Here is a 21,178-nt window from a genome sequence, read left to right on the forward strand (position 1 = left end):
CCAATCTAATTGAAACTCCAGGACAGTGTTCTTCATTGCAAGGCCTGCGGGCCACTGGCGGCCTTTAGTGCGGCCCTTCTGAAAAATACACAAATAGTGAAAACACCCCCCCCATCATCTTCAAACTCTCAGTGGTTTCAAATAATGTGTGTAGCGGACCTCACACTGATGATGTCTTATCGGCGAAAGTGGCTTCCCTCCCCGCCGCTGAACATTAGTGAAGAACACCGCTCTAGCATGACGTTGCGTTGCCTTTTAGGGTGCTACCCTATAGGAAACTGCGAGAGATTAATCAAACGGTTGCCCTAAAAACTGGAGACGAGAACCGGCGCTATAAACGGGACCCGTCTCAGCGTCGGCGCCCCAGTTTTGCCGCCTCTGCTGTCCTCTTGCTCTCCGCCGCCGCCCTCCCCTCCAAATGACGTCATTACTCTCGCGAAGGAGTTTAACGTGAACATCGCGCGACCTCGCCCGGTTTGTTGCACATAGATGTCAACCCATACGGTTTACCCGTATTCTTGTACAGGGAACTTAAGTGTACATCCGTTTCATACAGACGTTTCAATATGGGAAAAACATTTTTGTTGTTTTCTGTTTGTGTTTCTCTCTTGTGATGGGACTTTGTAGGATGAACGTTGAGATTTCTAAGGGCACGGGGTGACCAATGAGGTCTGAATTGGTCTGTAATAAGGTAGGCCACTAATAAGGGGTCAACAGGTATGATGGTGCGACGTCACCGGCCGCTGATTAAACGATGCCCCAAGGATGGGAAAAGCGCATTTGGAGAGAGAGCGGCCAGCCGCGGAAGCCGTGAAATGTTACAGAATTTTCTCTACCCCCCCCCCCGGTCCTCGTTTTGCGCTGTGCAGGTGGCGATGGGATTTGCGCACTCCCTACTCTTGGCGCGGGACGACTCGGAGGAAGACAAAGCTCTTGTCCGTCAGATCCCAGAGTACTGCCCCCGTGCGCTGTGATTAAGTCTGCCACTAGCACGCCGGTGTTACTGTCGTGGAAAAAAATATTTACTTTTGAAAAGATGTCCCGACTGTTGAGGTGGCCGGGTGGCTCAGCGGTGCAGAGCGCTGAGCCGACACCGCTGACAATCCTCTGGGTACAGAATCCACGTGACAGCTGCCTGTGATTTAGCCGGGTTCTCAGGTGCGGTGAGTTTGGTGGTCTCAGTCCCGGTCACCAACGAGTGCAGACACGCACACACAAAAAAACATCGCCGTGAAAATGAGCTTTGACACTCCATTGAGCTTATTTACAGCTCTGAGAATGAAAATATCGGTTTGGCTCGCTTGTGACAAACATTGCCCTCACATGGCAGAGTGGGTGGGAAATTGCTGTCCCATCCACTGTGTGGACCAGAGGTCACTGAAGGAATCTCAGAGGTAGCTCGGTGATATCTGCTTCCGTGGGCTGTTTTTAAACACGAATGGATGCACTGCTCTGCGTCTCATTGACGCGACGCAGATAGCGCAACCGGGGATAAAATTGAAAGTGATCTCACTGCTTGCCACTTCGAGGTCAAGAAGCTGTCATAGGCAGTGGCCCACCTATGCCATCACACACTAATCTGTCACTTCCTTTTCACAGTTGCCACAGCTGCTGCACAGCTGCTGCACAGGTGATACACCATCTGGAAGGTCTGCTTCTATAGTACCACCACCTGGCTTTATGTCTCCCACCCGTCACAACGTCGATGTGTCCTTCGAGGGCCACTGTTAAAGTCTCGTGTACAGCCCATTTGTCGCTCCACTGCTGGACCGAGGCCTCCCTGCATTTCACTTGGACTTCTTTCTGTTGGCCATAGTGTAGCCCCGCTACCCCCCCCCCCCCCAACTCTGAGGACATTTACATCGGTCGGTGGGGCGCTGTGTCTGTCTTTCGGCTTTCATGAGCGTTGGGATAAAGCAGGTGGTGGTGGGGGTGGGGGGAGGAGTCAATTGTCGTCAGGGCCTAAGTGGGCTTTCACGCGGTGTTGATTACGGCCCGGAATAAGTGATGCAACAAAATATATCCGTCGATGGAGCGACGGTGTTTTTTTTTGTTTAATGATTGTAGTCGACGATGACTGCCGGTGAGCAGACGAGAATCATCGTGCGTGACGACGGCAGCGAGGCCAAAGTGGCAGACCGAGCGTCGTGACGGGACGGGACTTGCGGAGTCCGCGTGAACGCGTGAACGCGTGAACGCATAAGCGGGCCGAGATGGTTTAGTAGCGTCGCCCTAGATGAGAGACTCCGGTGCACTGATAAGACCAAACTCTCTATACGTGACCGTACGGTATAGACGAACGTTCATTGAGTTATTCGATTGGCTGAACTGATGATTTTAATGGGAGGGCTGGAATTGCTCGCCCCTTACCCCCATATTCAATAACGAAGGGTGTTTGACTGAATGGTTTGATGAGTTGACTAGACCCAGAGAATGACAGGAAACTCACAATCTTAAGACTTTCTCTAAAACTCCAAAAGGCTACCTTTGATTAGTCCAAGACAATGACCAAAATGACATGTTTAAAAACAAGTTAACACTGTTAACACAGTGGATTGACAAAAGCGGCTGTACATTCATAATAAACAAATATGTAAACAAACAAAAAGATCTAATTGTGCTGTGCTTTAATGACCCTGTACTGGGTGACTTGAAAGTCAGGACACACGGGGTTATATTATGTTTTGGTAAACAAATCACATAGGGTTATTTAACTTTTTAAACAAATGTTTAAACAGACTTATATTAACATGAATGCGTACATGAATTGTCTTTTGAAATTAATCTCGGACTTGTTCAAAGACTACTGGTGTCATCTTTGAACATTCATCAATGGTGTTTTCGTCTCCATTCAGGGTTCGTGATCGAGTTTTGTATGCAACGTATATGAGGTGTCCCCCACAGGAAGAATAAAAAATATATATTTATTATCATAGCTAAAAACGTTAACTTTAACGATAAACAATGAAAACGTTTTAATGCCAGTGTTGAAATAAGTTAAACAACCCTGTGTCCTGACTTTTGGGCCACCCCTGTACATGAATTACTGACGCAAATTCAAGAGGGTTACTGCCACGTGGACCTTTGGCGGTTGAGCCGGAGAATGCTCTCGCGACGCCTTTTCCCGGTGCCGCACCGTGCGTTGTTCGGCACGAGGAAGAAGTTCCCCTGCCTGGCGTGTGGAACGGAACGTCGGACATCGCGCCGTGCAGGGCGCAAGCGTGAAAACGCCCCTCCCCGCCACACGGCAGAGGGAAGCTGAACCGTAGGGATTGCTGCGGCCAATAATACCATCGATGCCGCTGTGCTTTTGCCATGTTTGTTTTAAAAGTCTTCGGCCGTATCCCTACAGTTTGATTTGAGCCCCCCCCCCCTTGCAAAAGGGGGGGGGCCTCGGTGGGTATAGTCGCAGTGTCAAGTCAAAATCCAAAGCTACGGTGCCTGCAAATAAACCGCGAGGCGACTTGGTGACCGATTGTCCCTTTGTGATATCGTCACTCGGGTTGACAAGAGTGGCACTGCCTTGTCGGCAGTCAACAGACAATTCTCCTTTGAAGGAGGAATGGACGAGATCCACTCTGCTTCTGAACAGACAATTGAGTGAATAACAAATCTAAAATGACATTTAATCTGCTGCTATTAATCCACACTAAAGAAGAAGTCAACACTGCTTTTAAGTTTGTTGCAGGTGAGAACTCAGAGACCAGGATTGGAAGTTTCATTTGCAAGAGTGACCGGGGGCCCATGAGTGTGCCAGTAGGGGGAAGATGATTGCTGCTGCTGCTGCTACTGCTGTGTAATCCCAATTGAATAATTGAAGATGTCATTTTCGAATTTGGAAAAAATGTCCAATGGGAACCCTGTGTGTGTACTCAAGTGTACGCTGTCACTTTAACCGCTCTCGTAAACAACTGGTCGTAATAAAAGCAGCCACACGTGCAATTCAATTTTCAGAAATTCCTTTTTAATGAGTTAAATTCAGAAAGAACAATCACCGGCTTTCGCTTCACCTCCGCTAATGAGATGTTAATGAGAGGTCATAACGAAAGCACGACCGGCGATGATGAAGAGGGATTGCAGATGAGTGGAGATGAATGGAGATGAGTGGACTTCGGTGGGGAGGATGGGGGAGGGGTTCAAAGAACCCCCCCCCTTTCTTCTTCCCCTCATCTCCAACGCCTTCACCCGCCACTGGCGTCTGCTTAGACACGGTTGATACCCATGATCTGGAAGAGGGTTGGGGAGAGGGTCACGAGGGCAAAAGTGAGATGCTTCAAGCGTTTGGCAGGGGTGATCGCCGGCAACCGACCGATTGTCACGCACATGTAAATCTCCATCGTAGTGTCGCCAAGTCAACGCCCGACCTCAAGGGTCTGCTCTGATGGACCAACCATCACCACAGTCTGGTTCTTGGGTCTTCCCCTCTTGTTATGCAGTCCACATTATTATGTATTACGCTTGTTTACCCAGGGAGGATTCACCAAGCCTCAAGATTCATTTTCAGTGGGGTCCTGACTTATTTTAGCATTAGGGGTCGCCCCATTGAGTAATTTGCAGGTGGCATGTAATCTTTTTAGCGATGGGAGGAAACAGGAGAACCCCAAGGAAAGCGATGCGAAACAAGGGGAGAACACGCAAACTCCAGATAGAAAGGCGCTCAGTTTGGGAATCGAACCCCAGCCCTTCTTTGAGCTACAAGCGTTAACCATTGTGCACCACACTGCCCTCTCCGACACGACAAGTCACACTGCTTGTTGCCCAATATCCATGTCCTTCGAGCGGTGCTCTTACCGTCTCACCACCAAGACTGGATTTAGGGGTTTCCCCCTTGGCCGAGCGGGACCAAGGTAACTGTTGGATCCCTGGGCTCAGTGTTAATTCCTGAGGCTGAGACGGCGAGACTAGGGCATCTTGAATGCTGCTCGGATTAATCTTCAGTGCCAGACAGGCTTATAGAGGTAGATCAGGGGCGCCTGTGCTGTTCCTGGGGCTCAGGTGTTAATGCCAGAGGCCCCCTGCCGCCCCAAACCATCCCTACATTACGTCAATTGTCGCATCCCTCCGGCACTCGCACCAGCGATTACTTCTGACTCGCTATCCATTTTCTCCTGCGGCGGCAATTTACGATCGCACCACGACCGCAGCCCCACCGGAGTTGTGACAAATCTTAAAGGCGACTGCCGGGTGGGGATGGGGGAGCGGGTGGGCGGGTGGTGCCCAGGTTCTCCCAGTACCCTCCCGTTGAACTCACGCTGTCGATCCAGTCGTTGAACGCCGACACGCGGGTGAACACGGTGGGCTTGCGGATGTAGTTGCAGCCCATAGAAGACACGTAGCTGGTGATGCCGTGCACCTCCCACTTGCCCGCAGAGTTGATGCAGTTCAGGGGGCCGCCAGAGTCGCCCTGAAGTTGGCCCGAAGGCAAGAGAAACGGAACGGGTGACAGAGTGAGAGTTGCCCCGGCGGCCGCGGGGGTCCCTGAGAAGGCCCGTTGACGTGGCGATTTATCGTGGCGAATGGTGGAGTGATGTTGATGGCGATGAGAAAAAGGTAGCGATGTTGATCGTACGTTAATGTAACCATGGGTTTAGTTTGTTTAAACAGATGGTAAACTCAAGTGGCCAGAATATGGTCTCATTTGCATGAGCAGCCTGCGTTTGAGAGAGATTAACTCGATGTCAATTGGCTTTTATTACGTTCATTCGCATATGAATTCGTACTTATTATTCATGCACCCATATTTTGTTCTTAATATGTATTAAATCCGGGGGGGGGCTTTAGCTACTTGGGGACCCTAAGCTTTTGCTTGGTTTTGCTCACGATTCTCTCCATCACCGACCACCGACTGTGCGAAGGGTAAATCAATGTGCGCCTCCCCCCCCGCCTCCCTCCCCCTCCTTACGTTGCACCCAGAGTCGTATCCGTCTCCTCCGGCGCAGACCATGTTGGTCTTCGCGTTGGTCGACCACCAGCTGGGCTGGCTGCAGGTGGCGTGGTCCACCACGGGAAGGTTGGCCTGCTGCAGGGCATCAGGCAGGGCGCCTCCAGCTTTGGGTCACAGCAGGGGTGGGAGGGATGGGGGGGGGGATACAAAGAGGGCAGGGGAGGGGAAAGTGAAGTCAATTTTCATTTTGTTTATGAATGTGGCGCCTTTCGGGCGCTAATCTGCCACTCTAATCGCCATCAGAAAGGGAATACTAAACTAAACTTTTTTTATTTTACCAGGTAAGGCGCACTGAGCTATATGAGCAATTTTCCAGAAGCGACCTGGCCACAAATGAAAGCTCAACGAAGTGGCCCATCACGTGGAAATTTATAGCAGCCAAATACTCTGAGCACGCGACGTTGATTTGAAATGTGGGGGGAAAAACCAGAGGACCCGGAGGAAAATGCACGCGACCATGGGGAGAGAGAGATAAAGATAGAAACACTCCAAATATACAGCGTCAGGGTCGGGATCGAACCCACAACCTCCTGCATACTAGGCGAGGTAGTTAACATCTCACCACCCCTTAAGGCAAGTACGCCAACACGTTAGTGGACCGTCATGCCACGTGTGGTGAGCTCACCGGACTTTGCAATGGGGTTCAGCCACGGTTAGTCTACGGTCGGCAGGTCCTCTCGGCGGGTGGAGTAAAGTATAGGTTCTAACTCCCACCTATTCCAAGGCGTACTGTGGCCAGCGTGAAAGAGTACGCCAAATGCCTTCCACAGGGGGCTCTATATACCTCCGATTAGCACATTTGGCTTCATACGGTGCGAAGGAAGTTCAACACACGTACGTTGTACTGTACATGCAGTGCGCCTCCATAGCGTTCCCCCGGCAACATTCCCTACCCCCCCCCCCCCCACACACACGGAACTCAGTCCCTGCCTCGACTTGGTCGGGAGTCGCCTCGCGGTGTGAAGGAAGGGAATCGGTGGCGGGAGATGCGAAGACGTGGACCGAGATGTGACGCTACGTGATCGGTGGCTGGGAGTGAGGTGACAGGGATCAGGGGCAGGGAATGGGAAGAGAGGACCATGGGGATAAGAAGGGAGCTGTGGATGAAGTAGAGCACTGTGTGTGAAGAAGGGAGCTGTGGATGAAGGAGGGAGCTGTGTGAAGAAGGGAGCTGTGGATGAAGGAGGGAGCTGTGGGTGAAGAAGGGAGCTGTGAGTGAAGGAGAGAGCTGTGGATGAAGGAGGGAGCTGTGAGTGAAGGAGGGAGCTGTGTGTGAAGAAGGGAGCTGTGAGTGAAGGAGGGAGCTGTGGATGAAGGAGGGAGCTGTGTGTGAAGAAGGGAGCTGTGTGTGAAGAAGGGAGCTGTGGATGAAGAAGGGAGCTGTGGATGGAGGGAGCTGTGGATGAAGTAGAGCGCTGTGTGAAGAAGGGAGCTGTGGATGGAAGAGGGAGCTGTGTGTGAAGAAGGGAGCTGTGAGTGAAGGAGGGAGCTGTGGATGAAGGAGGGAGCTGTGTGTGCAGAAGGGAGCTGTGTGTGAAGAAGGGAGCTGTGGATGAAGAAGGGAGCTGTGGATGGAGGGAGCTGTGGATGAAGTAGAGCGCTGTGTGAAGAAGGGAGCTGTGGATGGAAGAGGGAGCTGTGGGTGAAGAAGGGAGCTGTGGATGGAGGAGGGAGCTGTGGGTGAAAACAATAAAATTCTCACGACCTTTCGACTGCAACACCAAGCAATCATCATCAGGTGTGAAAGCCACAGCAAGAAAATTTGTGGTTTTCACACTTGATGATGATTGCTTGTGTTGCAGTAGAAACGTCATGATAATTAAATTGTTTTATATTTCTATTATTTTATTGTTTCCCTTCTACGTGACTTTAGTTTAAAGAAGGACTCAGGGTAGTGCGATGTGTGGACTGAGACGAGCTGAATCGAGAAGCTCCCCCCCCCCCCCATTGCTGCAACTGCCGCGCCCCGGAGATCGAACTGGCGGCAGCTGCAGTGTAAGTCGTGCGTCTGTGTGTGTCACCCAGTAACAACGCGACTCTACCCACACATTACCTCAACATTGCGACGGGAGTGCAGACAGATGAAGTTGTATTGTAACTGTACTGTACTCTCTATGGTTCCACGTCGGATTGCTCCCTCGCACTCCTTAACCAACTCGCTTTGACCAGCGTGGTGAAGTATGGTCAAATATAAGCCCCCCCCCCGTCATCCAGCAGTGAGATTGACAAATACGGCTGTACCTTAATAAACATACCGTATATAAACTAAACCTCGAATTATGCTGTGCTTTAAGACTTTAGCTACCTCTTCAACAATTCCACCGTAATTAAACAATACCGTTTTTTTTACTTAATAAGGCAAAATCATATTTTACATTTATTCATCGCCTGCCGTGGGAATGTGGAATTCACCCCACAAATCTAGCTTAACTGCCGCGCCTGGAGATCGGACAGCGAACGCCCTGTGAGTAATAATCATTGAGTACTGTGCACGTGGTATCGGCACTATTCGTTCTTATCGTGCGAGGGCGATCGTCAACCAAGCAAGGTGCCGCTGTGTGTCACGGACACAGTCCGCTGCTGCTGCTGCGTGGTCTAGCCTAGGGCACCCCCAGTGGCAGCTGTCCCTGTGTGTGGCACAAGGACGATCATCGCACAAAGGAAGACGCCGCTGTGTTGCTGCTGCTGTGTGTGAGACGCCTATTGAGTGACTTCCGTTGTCATTTTTCAAATTTTGGCAAATGCAGACCTGTGACGCTCACCCGGCGCGCAGTCGCCCACTCTTTTCAAGTGACGGATCGTTTACAGGTCCGCTGTGAGTGCAGCAGACGGCGCGGGGCGGTATTATTTTCGCAGTCAATATGCAACACCGCAGCAATAACCAGGACGGCCCGCCGCCGTGCTCGAAGCGCGAGAACTCTGCAAGGCAAAGCGGCGAACGCGCCACAGCTCGGTCCTTAATAGGTGCTCGCAAAAGGCACGCACGTACTGGAGAGACGGCCCCAGCCCGTGATGTAGCAGGGAGAGTCGTGGGGCAGCACCAGGCCCGCGGGGGGCAGGCAGGACAGCTGCACCTTGTTGCTCAGGACCACGGGCTGTGCCAGGCGGATCAGAGCGATGTCATTCCTGGCGAGAAGGTCACGGTGAGAAGGTCACGGTGAGAAGGTCACAGTGAGAGATCACGGTAAGAAGGTCACAGTGAGAAGGTAACAGTGAGAGGTCACGGTGAGAAGGTCACGGTGAGAAGGTCACAGTCGGAGGTCACGGTGAGAAGGTCACGGTGAGAAGGTCACAGTCGGAGGTCACGGTGAGAAGGTCACGGTGAGAAGATCACAGTTGGAGGTCACGGTGAGAAGGTCACGGTGAGAGGTCACAGTGAGAGGTCACGGTGAGAGGTCACGTTGGGAGGGTCACGGTAAGAGGGTCAGGGTGAGAGGTCACGGTGAAGGTCACGTTCAAGGGGTTACAGTGAGATGAGGTACATTTCGATCTAAGGTTTATGGTAAGATCTTGTGGACAGACGTGGCGAGTGACGCGGGTCAGAGGTTATGATTATGTACATAATTTTATATATATAATTATGCTTATTTAGCAAAGAAAAAAATAACGTATCTCAAGACTACTTTTCAGTAGGGTCCTGCCACGTTTGTTTTTTGTTATGCAGTAAGGGTAGGGGGTGATTTTGCTGCCATGTGTAACCCCAATTGAGTAATTTTCTGGTAATTTTTCAGCACTGGAATGTTTGTGTTTTATTTTGCGCTATGCAGTACTTTACAGGAGGAGAACAGCACACGCGTGGCCTACTGCTTTAAAATAACGTGACGAGGATCCTGAACGTCGCGTTTGCCCGATGGACACGCCCCGGAGCTATTAGCCGGGGCGTCCCGCTGATCTTTGAACCGCAATCCTACCGCTCAGCAGCGTCACCGCCCGACACTAACGTGGCTCAGAAACCGAGTGGCTGACAACCTGATATAGTGCATGACCGCTTGATTAACCGGCTGAGTGGCTGACTTGTTAAGTGTCAAAACTGGTCGAGTGACTGACAGGTCGAGTGACTCACCCGCCGGCCACGTTGTTGTTGTTCCAGCCGGGGTGAACCGTGATCTGGTCCACGCTGTGGTACTCATCTCCGCCCTCCTCCTCCGACAGGAGGTGCTCTCCCACGGCCACGCGGTACGTACGTGAGCTGGCACCGACAGACACGGACGGATACACGCGGACACCTTATGGGCACGTGGGGATGGGGGGTTATATCTGTTTAGATGGTGGTCGTGGTAATGGGATGATGATGGTGATGTTAATTAAGTGACGTGTGTATACTGCACAAGGACACACGGACAATTATGGGCATGTTGAGATGGTGGTGATATCTGGTGATTCGATGATGGTGAAATTATAAAATGGTGGGGGTGGTGGTGTTGAAATGATGGTAGTGGTGATAATGAGGTGGTGGTGATGAGGTGGTGTGGAACTCAAGAGAAGCAGTGATGATGAGATGTTGATGCTGGTGATGATCATGAGATGGTGACGAGATGATGATGAGGTGGTGAGATGTTGAGTCTGGTGATGATGTGGTGGTGATGATGAGGTGGTGGTGATGATGAGGTGGTGGTGGTGGAACTCACGAGATGCAGTGGGCCGCCGTGAGCACCCACTGGGGGTCGATCAGGGTCCCACCGCACGTGTGGTACCAGGACCCGCCAGACAGGTACTGCAGGGAGATCTACAGCAGCCACAACAGCCACAACCACAGCAACCACAACAATCACATCAACCACCACAACCGTAGTCTCATCAAAGTATACCAACAAAACACACCACCAAATCAACCACAACCACCACATCTACAACGATACTATCACACACACACATGACAGATCTCTGCTGGCACAGCACATATTTCCGTGGTAGGCTCTGGTCTGTGCGTCTCGTTTCTCAAACGAGCATTTGCCTCTCACCGTTGGTGACCCTGACCCAGAGATGCTAAATGGCCCGCTCCCCTTGGCTGAGACAACTTGGTCTCTGTGTCAGACGTTAAAGCACTACCCTGCCCTGCTTGCAAGCTCCGTGTCCTGACACCTCAGAGTTTAAGGAAGATGGCAACACCCTTGTGGCCACACAGCTTTGGCTTGCATAATACATGTGTTTGTTTGGGTTAGATCGTGTAAATATATAAATGTGTAAGTCATCCCGCCACCACCCGACACAACCAATTAGTAAGGGGTTTGTCACATAAACAGAACATGCCAATTCGTTACTAGTACATCACAACGGTGCGTTGGAGAGCCAAGACACAACAGCAGGCTTGAAGCTAGCGAAACGTCGTACTCAGATTGTAAATGTTGTGGCTTTGCTCTCCAACACACCGGTGGGGCTGTACTAGTAACGAATTAGCATGTTCTGTTTACGTGACAAACCTTACTAACTGGCTGTGTCGGGTGGTGGCGGGTTTAACGACACATTTATATATTTACGCGATCTAACCCAAATAAACCTGTATTATGGGTGATATTGGCCGCGAGTTTAGCGTTGGCTTGTGCTGCGTCCCACGTCTGACACGAGGAAACCAGTCTTGGGGATAAATCGCCCACCCTGCATGGTGGATCACGGAACACGTTCCAACGTGCGTTAATTATCCATGAAGGTGTTTAATTACATATTATATCATTATAAATATCCCTGGAGGTGTTTGATTAGCGAGCGCGGAAGCCAGTGATAGGTGGTAGCTGTGGGGCCCAAAACCATGTTCTCATATTTGCAAATACTGTAGTTCCTTTTTATCACTTTTTAAAATATTCTGACTAACCTTAAAAGTTGTTTTTTCTCATTCACAATGCTTAGAGCTTGTCCCATGTTCTGAAATGTCTCCCCATACCTCCCCGTCTATTTCGATGTTCTGCCCTATCTCTCCGTGTGTCCCCACATCTCACCGTGACAACAGGATAGGACACGCGGCCTCGGTACTTCTGAACAAGGTAAAAAACGACGAGATTTATTTTTGGGATGGCCTCTTTGTTTAAACTGCAAAACGCAAATCGGAACGAACTGTGGGGGCTCGCAGAGCCATGGCACGAGACACGAACCTGCCAGGGCCAGCTGTTGGGCTTCGCCTCCACTCCATTGACCACGCGGCTCTCGATGGGGGGGTAGCTGGGCACCCCACAGCCCTGGGCGGTCGCTGTGCAGAGACACGCGGGGGGGAGGGAGGTGGTTAGACATGGAGAGACGCATGGGGAGACACGGGGAGTCATGGGGCAACATGGGGGAGACACTGGGAGGTGGTTAGACATGGAGAGACGCCGCATGGGGAGACACGGGGAGTCATGGGGCAACATGGGGGAGACACTGGGAGGTGGTTAGACATGGAGAGACGCCGCATGGGGAGACACGGGGAGTCATGGGGCAACATGGGGGAGACACTAGGAGGTTGTTAGACATGGAGAGACGCATGGGGAGACACGGGGAGTCATGGGGCAACATGGGGGAGACACTAGGAGGTGGTTAGACATGGAGAGACGCATGGGGAGACACGGGGAGTCATGGGGCAACATGGGGGAGACACTGGGAGGTGGTTAGACATGGAGAGACGCCGCATGGGGAGACACGGGGAGTCATGGGGCAACATGGGGGAGACACCGGGAAGTTGCGATGGACCATGGAACACGTAGATGTGCGCAAGAGACACCGAGGGAATATGGGCCGTTAAGACACGTGGAAATATGGAAGGATGTGGCAGGACATGGGGAATAGATGAGGAAGTATTGAAGCATGCAGCATGGAGATATGGGAATCAAATTGAGGGCCATGGAGAGGCGCGGGCAGACAAAGTTGAACACGAAACACAGGGAGAGACGTGGAGAGACATGGGGACGAATGAAAAGACATGAGGGAACACGGGAATACGTGTGGAGGCATGGGGAGACATGCTGCAACAAGCAACACGGACCATAAGGAGACGGGAGACGTGAGAAGAAACGAGAATACACATGGGGAGACAAGGGGAGGGACTCCTGCAGGATATTGGCAGACATGAGACAGAGGACACAAAGAGGGTGGGATGATGATAATGATGATTTAGGAACGATGAGAATTGGGAAAATGTTGCTTCTGTATACAGTATGGTGATGTTTCAGATTACCCAGATGCAGATAATTATTGCTAATGTTTGAAGAATAATGATGAACAATATGTTTATTTCTGATGATGAGAATGGTGATGCAGGCGAGATGTTTCTCATTGTCCAGACAGATGATCATGTCGATGATGATGACGACGATGATGGTGACACCCACCCAGCACCAGGAGGAACACGGAGGCGATGAGGGCGAACATCTTGTCCAAGTCTCGTCTCAAGTCGGTGAGTTCCTCCTCATCCAGGGCCTTCTTATAGAACCCCAGGGGGTGGGGGGGTGGGGGTTGGGAGAGGAGGGAGGGCATCATCAATATCCCCTCCCAAACCCCCTTGAACCCCACTATCACGCGAGATCATCGATAAGGGCGACCGCAAAATTATCGATAAAGGCCTGGATGACATTGATTGGCTGGCGGCTGGGATCGGTTTGGTTCACGAGACAGTGCCGTCTGCCTGCCACGTGCTCCTAATGGGTTATGTGTGTGTATGTATACAAAGTCAAAAGAGACTCCCCGTATCGCTTTTAACAGACTGTTCGGGCAAGTACTGTTAGCGAGAACCTATGACGGCACACGAGGGGGTGGGTGGCTAACACCATGCCTGGCCACCTTTGTCTCCTCAGTGATGATATTTACACACCACATCGGGTACTCACTTGAGGCTGAGTCGACCTAGGAGAGGCCCCTGACCGGTTCAGATAATCGTCACCGGTGTCGGCCACGAGCGGGAATCGAACTTGGGCCGCTGGGTTAATGGAGCAGTGCCCTCACCGCTGAACTACCGCTCTCCATAGACGTAACGCGCGGGCGTGTGCGCACATATGCACAAACACTCTCAGCACGTGGCTGACTCGTTACATCTCAGTGAGGTTCGCTGCACTGAACAAAGTAGTTCTGCGGTTCAGTTTGCAAGTGCAAGTTCGTGTTTTAAGTCAATGTTAAATAAATACGTAGTGCTTTAAAAAAAATTAACAGCAATATGGTACTATTGTTTTTAATGTAAATAGAACGTATAATACACTGTAACATGATAAAATGTAATGTTAATAGCTTCAATAAGTCAAAGAGTCTCCACTTGTTCGCCATCATTGTCAACACGTGCCTGGAAAATGCTCCGGGTGGCCTCCAGAGCCCGGAGGCAGCAGCACATTTCTCGTGGTATTGTTGCAAATTCTCAGAAAGTGTTAACATTTTATGAAGCACCCTGTATATGTTTCATGGAAAGCTGGTTCGTAAGTGCGGTTGTTCGTAAATCGAGCACTGCCTGTAAACATACGGTGTTTTGCGCAACTGCGCTACCAACCCGGCAAATATTTGAACTATAGTCGTGGGCCTCCCCTCGGCCGACTCTGGCTTAAAATGTATATGTGTATGTACGTTGAACTTCTTTCGCACCGTACATAGCTGACCACGCTAATTGGAGGTGGCGGGAAAAAATGAGTACCTGGTGCGGTGTGAAAACATGAGCACTGGTGAGACAGAGGCGGGCCGGATGTGGTGCGGGCCACCCACCGCCTCGTGTACCGTGATGGTGTTCATCGGTACTCGCACACGGTACTTTCCCAGTCTGTTAAGGCTGCACGGGGGATCTTAGTCTTTATGCGTATGCATAGGGAGCGGTTGTGTAGTGGTTCGCACACTGCGTCACAAACTCTGACCCCATTTCTAATTCCCAGCTCTTAGTGTTCACGCAAACTTTAACTTTGACACCTTATACATCACTATAACCTTTACTAAAACCCTTTCACCTTTGTGTAACACTAACACTAACCCCACAACTTATTCTAGTCTTCACCATATCCTAAACCCTAACCCTCAAACCCTAACAACTCAAACTCTGAATTTCTCATTAACCCCAACCCAAACTATTATCCTAACCATAGCCCTGATTAATCCCATCGCCAGCCTCGAACCGCTACTTCATTTGACCTTCGTGCGCGTCTTGCGTCGGCTGTTCACGTTCCCATGAGTGTTCCGTGACCTCTCCATGGATGAGATGATAACGGAGGCAGAAATAGGGTTTAGGTCTCCCTCTTTGTGTCGTCCGCACACACCTGTACCATGCACGGGTGTGCCAATCAATAACGAGATGAGTGATAAAGCAATCTGTATGAAAAAATAAGAATAGGTTGTACCCTTGGCAATAAAACGTCGTGAGAATTTTATTGTTTTATATTTTTATTATTTAATTGTTTCCCTTCTATGTGACTTTACCAAAAGAACCAAGAATATGAATAATAAAACAGATGTTAAGATGTTCAAACACCAAATGCAAATCGTTTTTGCAATAGCCACAACACAAGCAGTCAAAATGCAAACAAAAGAGACAACTCTGATAATACTCTTTGGTTCTATTCGGTAAAGAATAAAACGACAAAAATCACGACGTTTCGGCCACAATACAAGTGGCCTTCATCAGGTGAAGGGATCAGACTGTCTCGAGGACAGCGCTGGAGTGAACACAGCCAAGCTCAGACCGCGACCTTTAAGCTGTGTGAGAGGAATTAAGGTGCCTTGACAAAGGAATTAGCATAAAAATTAGCATTTAATTGGCGGACTTAGCATGATGAACTGTGTAGAGGGGGTGAACATGTGCAGGCCGGCGAGGAGGGGAGGGGGAGTTTACATATTGATGGTGTGAAAAGGGAATTTTAAGAAGCTGCGAAAGTTTGGGGTACAACTACTTGAAAAAATATAGTGTACCATTGAAAATTAGTTTAAGGCTTGGTTCGATTTAGAACATCTTTCCAATGGTTGCTTAATTTGAAACCATCTTCTCGGTTGAAATTGTGTCTGTGTTTGTAAATCTGAATTGCCTCGTGAACAAATCTCTGATAAAAACCCGTGGGTTTGCAAATAACCTTGGTATCGGAGAAAATTATATCGTGATCACCCACAGCGTTGTAACAGTGATCATCTACGGCAGAAGAATTCGTTCTGCCGTGTTTCAAATCTGATTTGTGCTCGCGAATTCGTTCAGAGACATGTCGCTTCGTCTCCCCGATATAGCAATCACCGCAGGTACAACTCAATTTGTAAACCCCGGGGTACTGTAAGTCAGGAATGACATCCTTCACGGATGGGATCAGATCACGAATTTTGTGTACTGTATTGAACCGGACCTGGATCTTGTGTTTGTTTAGAATTTTGGAAATCTTTTTAGTAACGCCTGCTATATATGGTAGTGTGATGGTTTTGACTGGAGTATCAAGTGGTTGTTTCTGTATGGAGGGAGAAACAGCTTGGCGGATGGTACGGTCAGAGTATCCATTCCTTTTGAGGGCCAGGTGTACATGTTTTAATTCACTGGTCAGGTGGTGTTGGTCCGAAATGCAATGAGCCCTATGGCATAAAGTTTTGATGAGATAATTCTTTTGAGCTGGGTGGTGGTGGGAATCAGGTTTCAAGTAGGAATCTGTGTGGGTGGGTTTCCTGTAGACAGAATGCCCTAATGAGCCATCAGGTCTCCTCTCAAACAGAACATCTAAGATTGGTAGCTTGCCATCTTTCTCCACTTCCATGGTGAATTTGATGGTGGGATGTCTGGAATTGATGTGGTGTAGGAAAAGGTTCAGAGCTGGGAGGCCATGTGGCCAAATGACGAAAGTGTTATCCACATATCTCTTCCACAGGGAAGGTCTGAGGGTGGAAGTCTGGATGGCGTCCGATTCAAATTTTTCCATGAAAACATTGGCTATCACTGGTGACAAAGGGGAACCCATGGGAGTACCCTCATTTTGCTTGTAGAAGGAACCATTCCAAGTAAAGTAGGTGTTGGTGAGGCAGTGCCTGACCAGCGTAGGTACCTCGGGGTTTAGTCGATGTTGTACCAAATTTTCAATTATTTCAATGGTATCAGGTACCGGGACCTTGGTGAACAAGGAGACCACATCGCAGCTGACAAGGATATCGTCAGGGGACAGTACAACGTCTTTGACCATAGAAACCAATTGGGCTGAGTTAAGTACTGCTGAGGAGGTCTTGCCAGTGAAAGGTAGCAAGGTATCCGACAGAAAACGTGCTAGCTTATAGGTAGGGGAGTTGATCGTCGATACGATGGGTCGTAGTGGAGTGCCTTCTTTTTTCTTCTTTGGTTCTTTCGTTAAGTCACGTAGAATGAGAATAAAATAATAAAATAAAATAACACAATAATATTCTCACGACGTTTCGGCCACAACACAAGCGGCCTTCATCAGGTGAAGTGACGAGACTGTCTGGTAGGACAGCGCTGGAGTGAAAGAGCCACGTTCAGATCACGGCCTTTAAGCTGTGTGAGAGGAACAAAGCGCCCTCAACTTTAGCACCACGGATAGCTACGGGCCCCGTTCAGACGGACGAGTTCGTCCATGGTCGGAACAGAGGAGGGGGAGAGAGACAGCAGAATATTATTGTGTTATTTTATTTTATTATTTTATTCTCATTCTACGTGACTTTACCGAAAGAACCAAAGAAGATGAATCATTGCAGTCACGAAAGCTTTAAATCGAAATTTAACCGCCTCTACGGGGAGGGATTCCACACATCCTTAAGATCATTCAACAGACTCCGGGATAAGAAGGCTCAACTAATCGAGTCTCTCACCTTTCTGAAGAGATGCCGCGACTCTAAGCTGTCTCTCTCCCCCTCCTCTGTTCCGACCATGGACGAACTCGTCCATCTGAACGGGGCCCGTAGTTATCCGTGGTGCTAAAGTTGAGGGCGCTTTGTTCCTCTCACACAGCTTAAAGGCCGTGATCTGAACGTGGCTCTTTCACTCCAGCGCTGTCCTACCAGACAGTCTCGTCACTTCACCTGATGAAGGCCGCTTGTGTTGTGGCCGAAACGTCGTGAGAATATTATTGTGTTATTTTATTTTATTATTTTATTCTCATTCTACGTGACTTTACCGAAAGAACCAAAGAAGATGAATCATTGCAGTCACGAAAGCTTTAAATAGAAATTTAACCGCCTCTACGGGGAGGGATTCCACACATACTTAAGATCATTCAACAGACTCCGGGATAAGAAGGCTCAACTAATCGAGTCTCTCACCTTTCTGAAGAGATGCCGCGACTCTAAGCTGTCTCTCTCCCCCTCCTCTGTTCCGACCATGGACGAACTCGTCCGTCTGAACGGGGCCCGTAGCTATCCGTGGTGCTAAAGTTGAGGGCGCTTTGTTCCTCTCACACAGCTTAAAGGCCGTGATCTGAACGTGGCTCTTTCACTCCAACGCTGTCCTACCAGACAGTCTCGTCCCTTCACCTGATGAAGGCCGCTTGTGTTGTGGCCGAAACGTCGTGAGAATATTATTGTGTTATTTTATTTTATTATTTTATTCTCATTCTACGTGACTTTACCGAAAGAACCAAAGAAGATGAATCATTGCAGTCACGAAAGCTTTAAATCGAAATTTAGTGCCTTCTTTATTAATCTTTGGAAGACCATAGAATCTAGGGGGTCTTGCAGCAGAAGGTTTTAGGGAGAGACGTTTAGTTGGTTCGATTAGGGAGGTCGAACTTGTGATGATCTTGTTGGTTTTCATAGTTAGGCTATTAGTAGGGTCATTTTTAATTTTTGAGTAACTACCATCATTGAGTAGGTCCTGAATTTTATTGTTGTATGAGTTTTTATCCATAATTACAGTGGCATTGCCCTTGTCAGCTGAGAGGATGATTATATCATGTCTCTCTTTTAATTTCGCGAGTTCAAAGCGTTCATCTTTGCTGATGTTGCTAACGGGTTTCTTAGCATTCTTAAGAATAGTAGCTATTTCAGCTCTCGCGACGTCTGCTTGGATGTGTCCTATACCTTTGAGGGCTACATCGACCTGAGAAATGATATCATCCCTCGGTATATGTTTTGGGGTGACAGCGAAATTTAGTCCTTTAGCCAATACTGTTTTCAGATTGTCCGAAATCGGGGTGCTACAACAGGGTAGGAGCATTCAGGCCTCTGCATAGACAGGGCGGCGCGGGGCGGAAGCATCTGAATGACTTTTGTTCTAGGAAAAGGTCACGGATCAGCATGTGAAAAAGGGCGAAAATTACTCAGCCTCTGAATGGACAGGGCGGTACGGAGCGTGGGAACCACGGTACGCCTTTGTCATAAGTAATATTACAAATCTGAATATGAAGGAGCACGGGTGGGCAGGCGCCAGAGAAACGGAATGCCTTTAGGGTGTATTAAATACGGAGGCTCAGCGTAGCAAGAGTCAGTCTTATTCAAAAATCATCGCGGTCCACGCAGGAGGGGAGTCAGCCGTTCGAGACGTCCGCGCAACGAACTTCAGCGCAGCCAGGCTCAACCCTCTACGGATCGCTTTTCTACAGCTTCCAGCACAGCAGAGTGGAAGCACGCGTGAGTAAGAGAGAGAGGTAAGTTTGGGCTATTTGATCGAGGGTAGAAAGCAGAGCGATAGGCCGAGGAAATACAGTCTAGGATCCCAAGGGGAATAGGCTGACATCCACGGACCCACACAATTATGCGTAGCTTAACGGGTCGCTCGCGGTAAATAAAATAACTGGTCGGGGAATAAACTGTGTCGTGTGGTCCTTTGGAGGGTGAAGAGGAGGGTGGAGAGTGTTTTGTGTTCGTGCGCACACGCGGCTGTTTGCGGCGAATAAGGGAGTAGAGCGTGCTTGGTGTCCGTACCTGTACGATCGTTTACAGTATTGTTCAGCGCGCGCATGCCTACACGACTGTTTTCGGTGGTGCCCAGCGCTCGCGTACCTGCACAATCGCCTACAGTAGCGCTTAGCGCTCGTGCGCCTGTGTGACGGGGTTGCGGTCGCGCACCCGCACGATTGTCTAATAGCGAGGTAGCGAATTAAGCGCCTGGCGTGCGCGAATACGCAGCTGTGTAAACGGCCCGTTAAATCAGAGCAAAGTAGTCGCGGCGTGTTTGTTTTTGCTTAAGCGCGTGGAGCGTGGGTGGGAGGGAATCCCACGGCGGCGCGCCGCACCTGTTTATTCCCGTGCAGGACAGGGTTTTATTGCGAGCGCGCTCACCGTGGCACGCCGCCGGTGAACAGGGTAGCGCATCGCAAGCGGAAAGCGTACGAGCCGCTAATTAAGCTATGCAAACGCGGTCGACATCCCAGGCAGAGGTACAGGGGGGCGAGACATTAGGGGTCGGTAGTCTGGACCTGACAGAGCAGCCGGGGGGTAGCGGTATGAATGGAACGGGGGAGTCGGTGGGCAACGGCCCCGACAATTCAGTGATGGCGGGGGACGGTAGCCCCCACAGGGGTACAGGTGGTGCATCTGGCAGTTATCTCGGTCAGTCAACCTTTGGCACCTGGGTCTACCAGCGAACCTTAGACACTTCACTTTGCCTAAAAGAGCATATAGCTTGGCACAAGCGTCACAGCCACTTAGTGGCCAATGGCGATTGTTGTTGTTGAGCGTTTATATTCGTGTGTTTCTGTGTTTGGCCAGCTCTGTTGAGCGTTGTTCGCCCCCAATAGTGATCCCAACCCTGAGACTGCGGTGAAAATTCCACAACCTTTGGCAAACGGCCTCGGTGATGCTGCGTCGGCTGTTGTTCACAAAGCACAACTCACAAAACACACTCAAAGCAATCGTCAAAGCTGTGACCTTGAAGGGAAAAAAATATCACAGGCGATGTTATGAGCAATGGCCCTTCCTCATAGCACAGGAATAGAGGCCAGACAGTGGAGACGTAATGCCATGGTGTAAACAAATAAAAACGCCAACTCTTAATCTATCCGCAATATCGCCCTACTGGCCTCTCTGTGTGCTATGCAAAAGGGTCATTGCCCCAAACATTGCCTTTAATATATATTTTTCCTTTTAAGGCCCCACACACACACACAGTGTGATTGATGAATGTGTGGAGTGTTTTTTTTGTCTGTAGGAAACCCGCAATAGTCAGCTGTTGATTATCTAGGGTGCTGGGAGGATGCAACCCTGAGGCTGTTCTGAATAAAGGAAATTGATCGTTGACCATAGGCGTGCGCATTTGGCAAAACAACCCATTCGCGTGGCCTAGCCGTAGCATGTTCACCGCTTGTTGTAGAGGTTCGCGGTTTTAATCCGCGGTGTAGACTTGTTGTGACCCTGAGCCGTAATACGTAAAGCCTCCGGGCCTGCAGGGCTGCA

General features: G+C 49.8%; 2 protein-coding genes across 2 annotated transcripts in view; one reads left to right on the plus strand and one right to left on the minus strand.

Moving 5' to 3' along the window:
• LOC116950556 (protein RCC2 homolog) overlaps window positions 1-3,942 on the plus strand; it is a 29,885-nt gene extending 25,943 nt beyond the window's left edge. Inside the window, exon 12 of the mRNA XM_032968435.2 lies at window positions 870-3,942. Within this exon, the coding sequence (XP_032824326.2) occupies window positions 870-974 (105 nt within the window). The 3' untranslated portion in view covers window positions 975-3,942. The remainder of the gene's footprint in view (window positions 1-869) is intronic.
• On the minus strand, window positions 3,943-13,349 carry LOC116950412 (chymotrypsin-like elastase family member 2A). The gene is made up of 8 exons (XM_076072835.1): window positions 13,240-13,349; window positions 12,031-12,125; window positions 10,573-10,670; window positions 10,008-10,133; window positions 8,934-9,070; window positions 5,903-6,048; window positions 5,252-5,404; window positions 3,943-4,226 (listed from the first exon to the last, which is right to left on the minus strand). The coding sequence occupies exons 1-8, from the start codon at window positions 13,277-13,279 to the stop codon at window positions 4,203-4,205; spliced, it is 819 nt and encodes a 272-aa protein (XP_075928950.1). The 5' UTR covers window positions 13,280-13,349; the 3' UTR covers window positions 3,943-4,202.
• Between the last annotated feature and the right edge of the window lie 7,829 nt (window positions 13,350-21,178).

This window comes from Petromyzon marinus, chromosome 39 (genome assembly GCF_048934315.1).
Source record: "Petromyzon marinus isolate PM22_M1 ecotype Great Lakes invasive population chromosome 39, UKy_Petmar_22M1.pri1.0, whole genome shotgun sequence".
NCBI lineage: Eukaryota > Metazoa > Chordata > Hyperoartia > Petromyzontiformes > Petromyzontidae > Petromyzon > Petromyzon marinus.

What these genes read in the sequence shown, in the direction of transcription:
- LOC116950412 (XM_076072835.1), bottom strand. Translation starts at nt 13,279, where the DNA reads ATGTTCGCCCTCATCGCCTCCGTGTTCCTCCTGGTGCTGG. An exon ending in CGTGTTCCTCCTGGTGCTGG is followed by an intron (nt 12,126 to 13,239) that starts GTGGGTGTCACC and finishes GTCTCTGCACAG; the next exon opens with CGACCGCCCAGGGCTGTGGG. An exon ending in TCAACGACTGGATCGACAGC is followed by an intron (nt 4,227 to 5,251) that starts GTGAGTTCAACG and finishes ACCCTCTTCCAG; the next exon opens with ATCATGGGTATCAACCGTGT.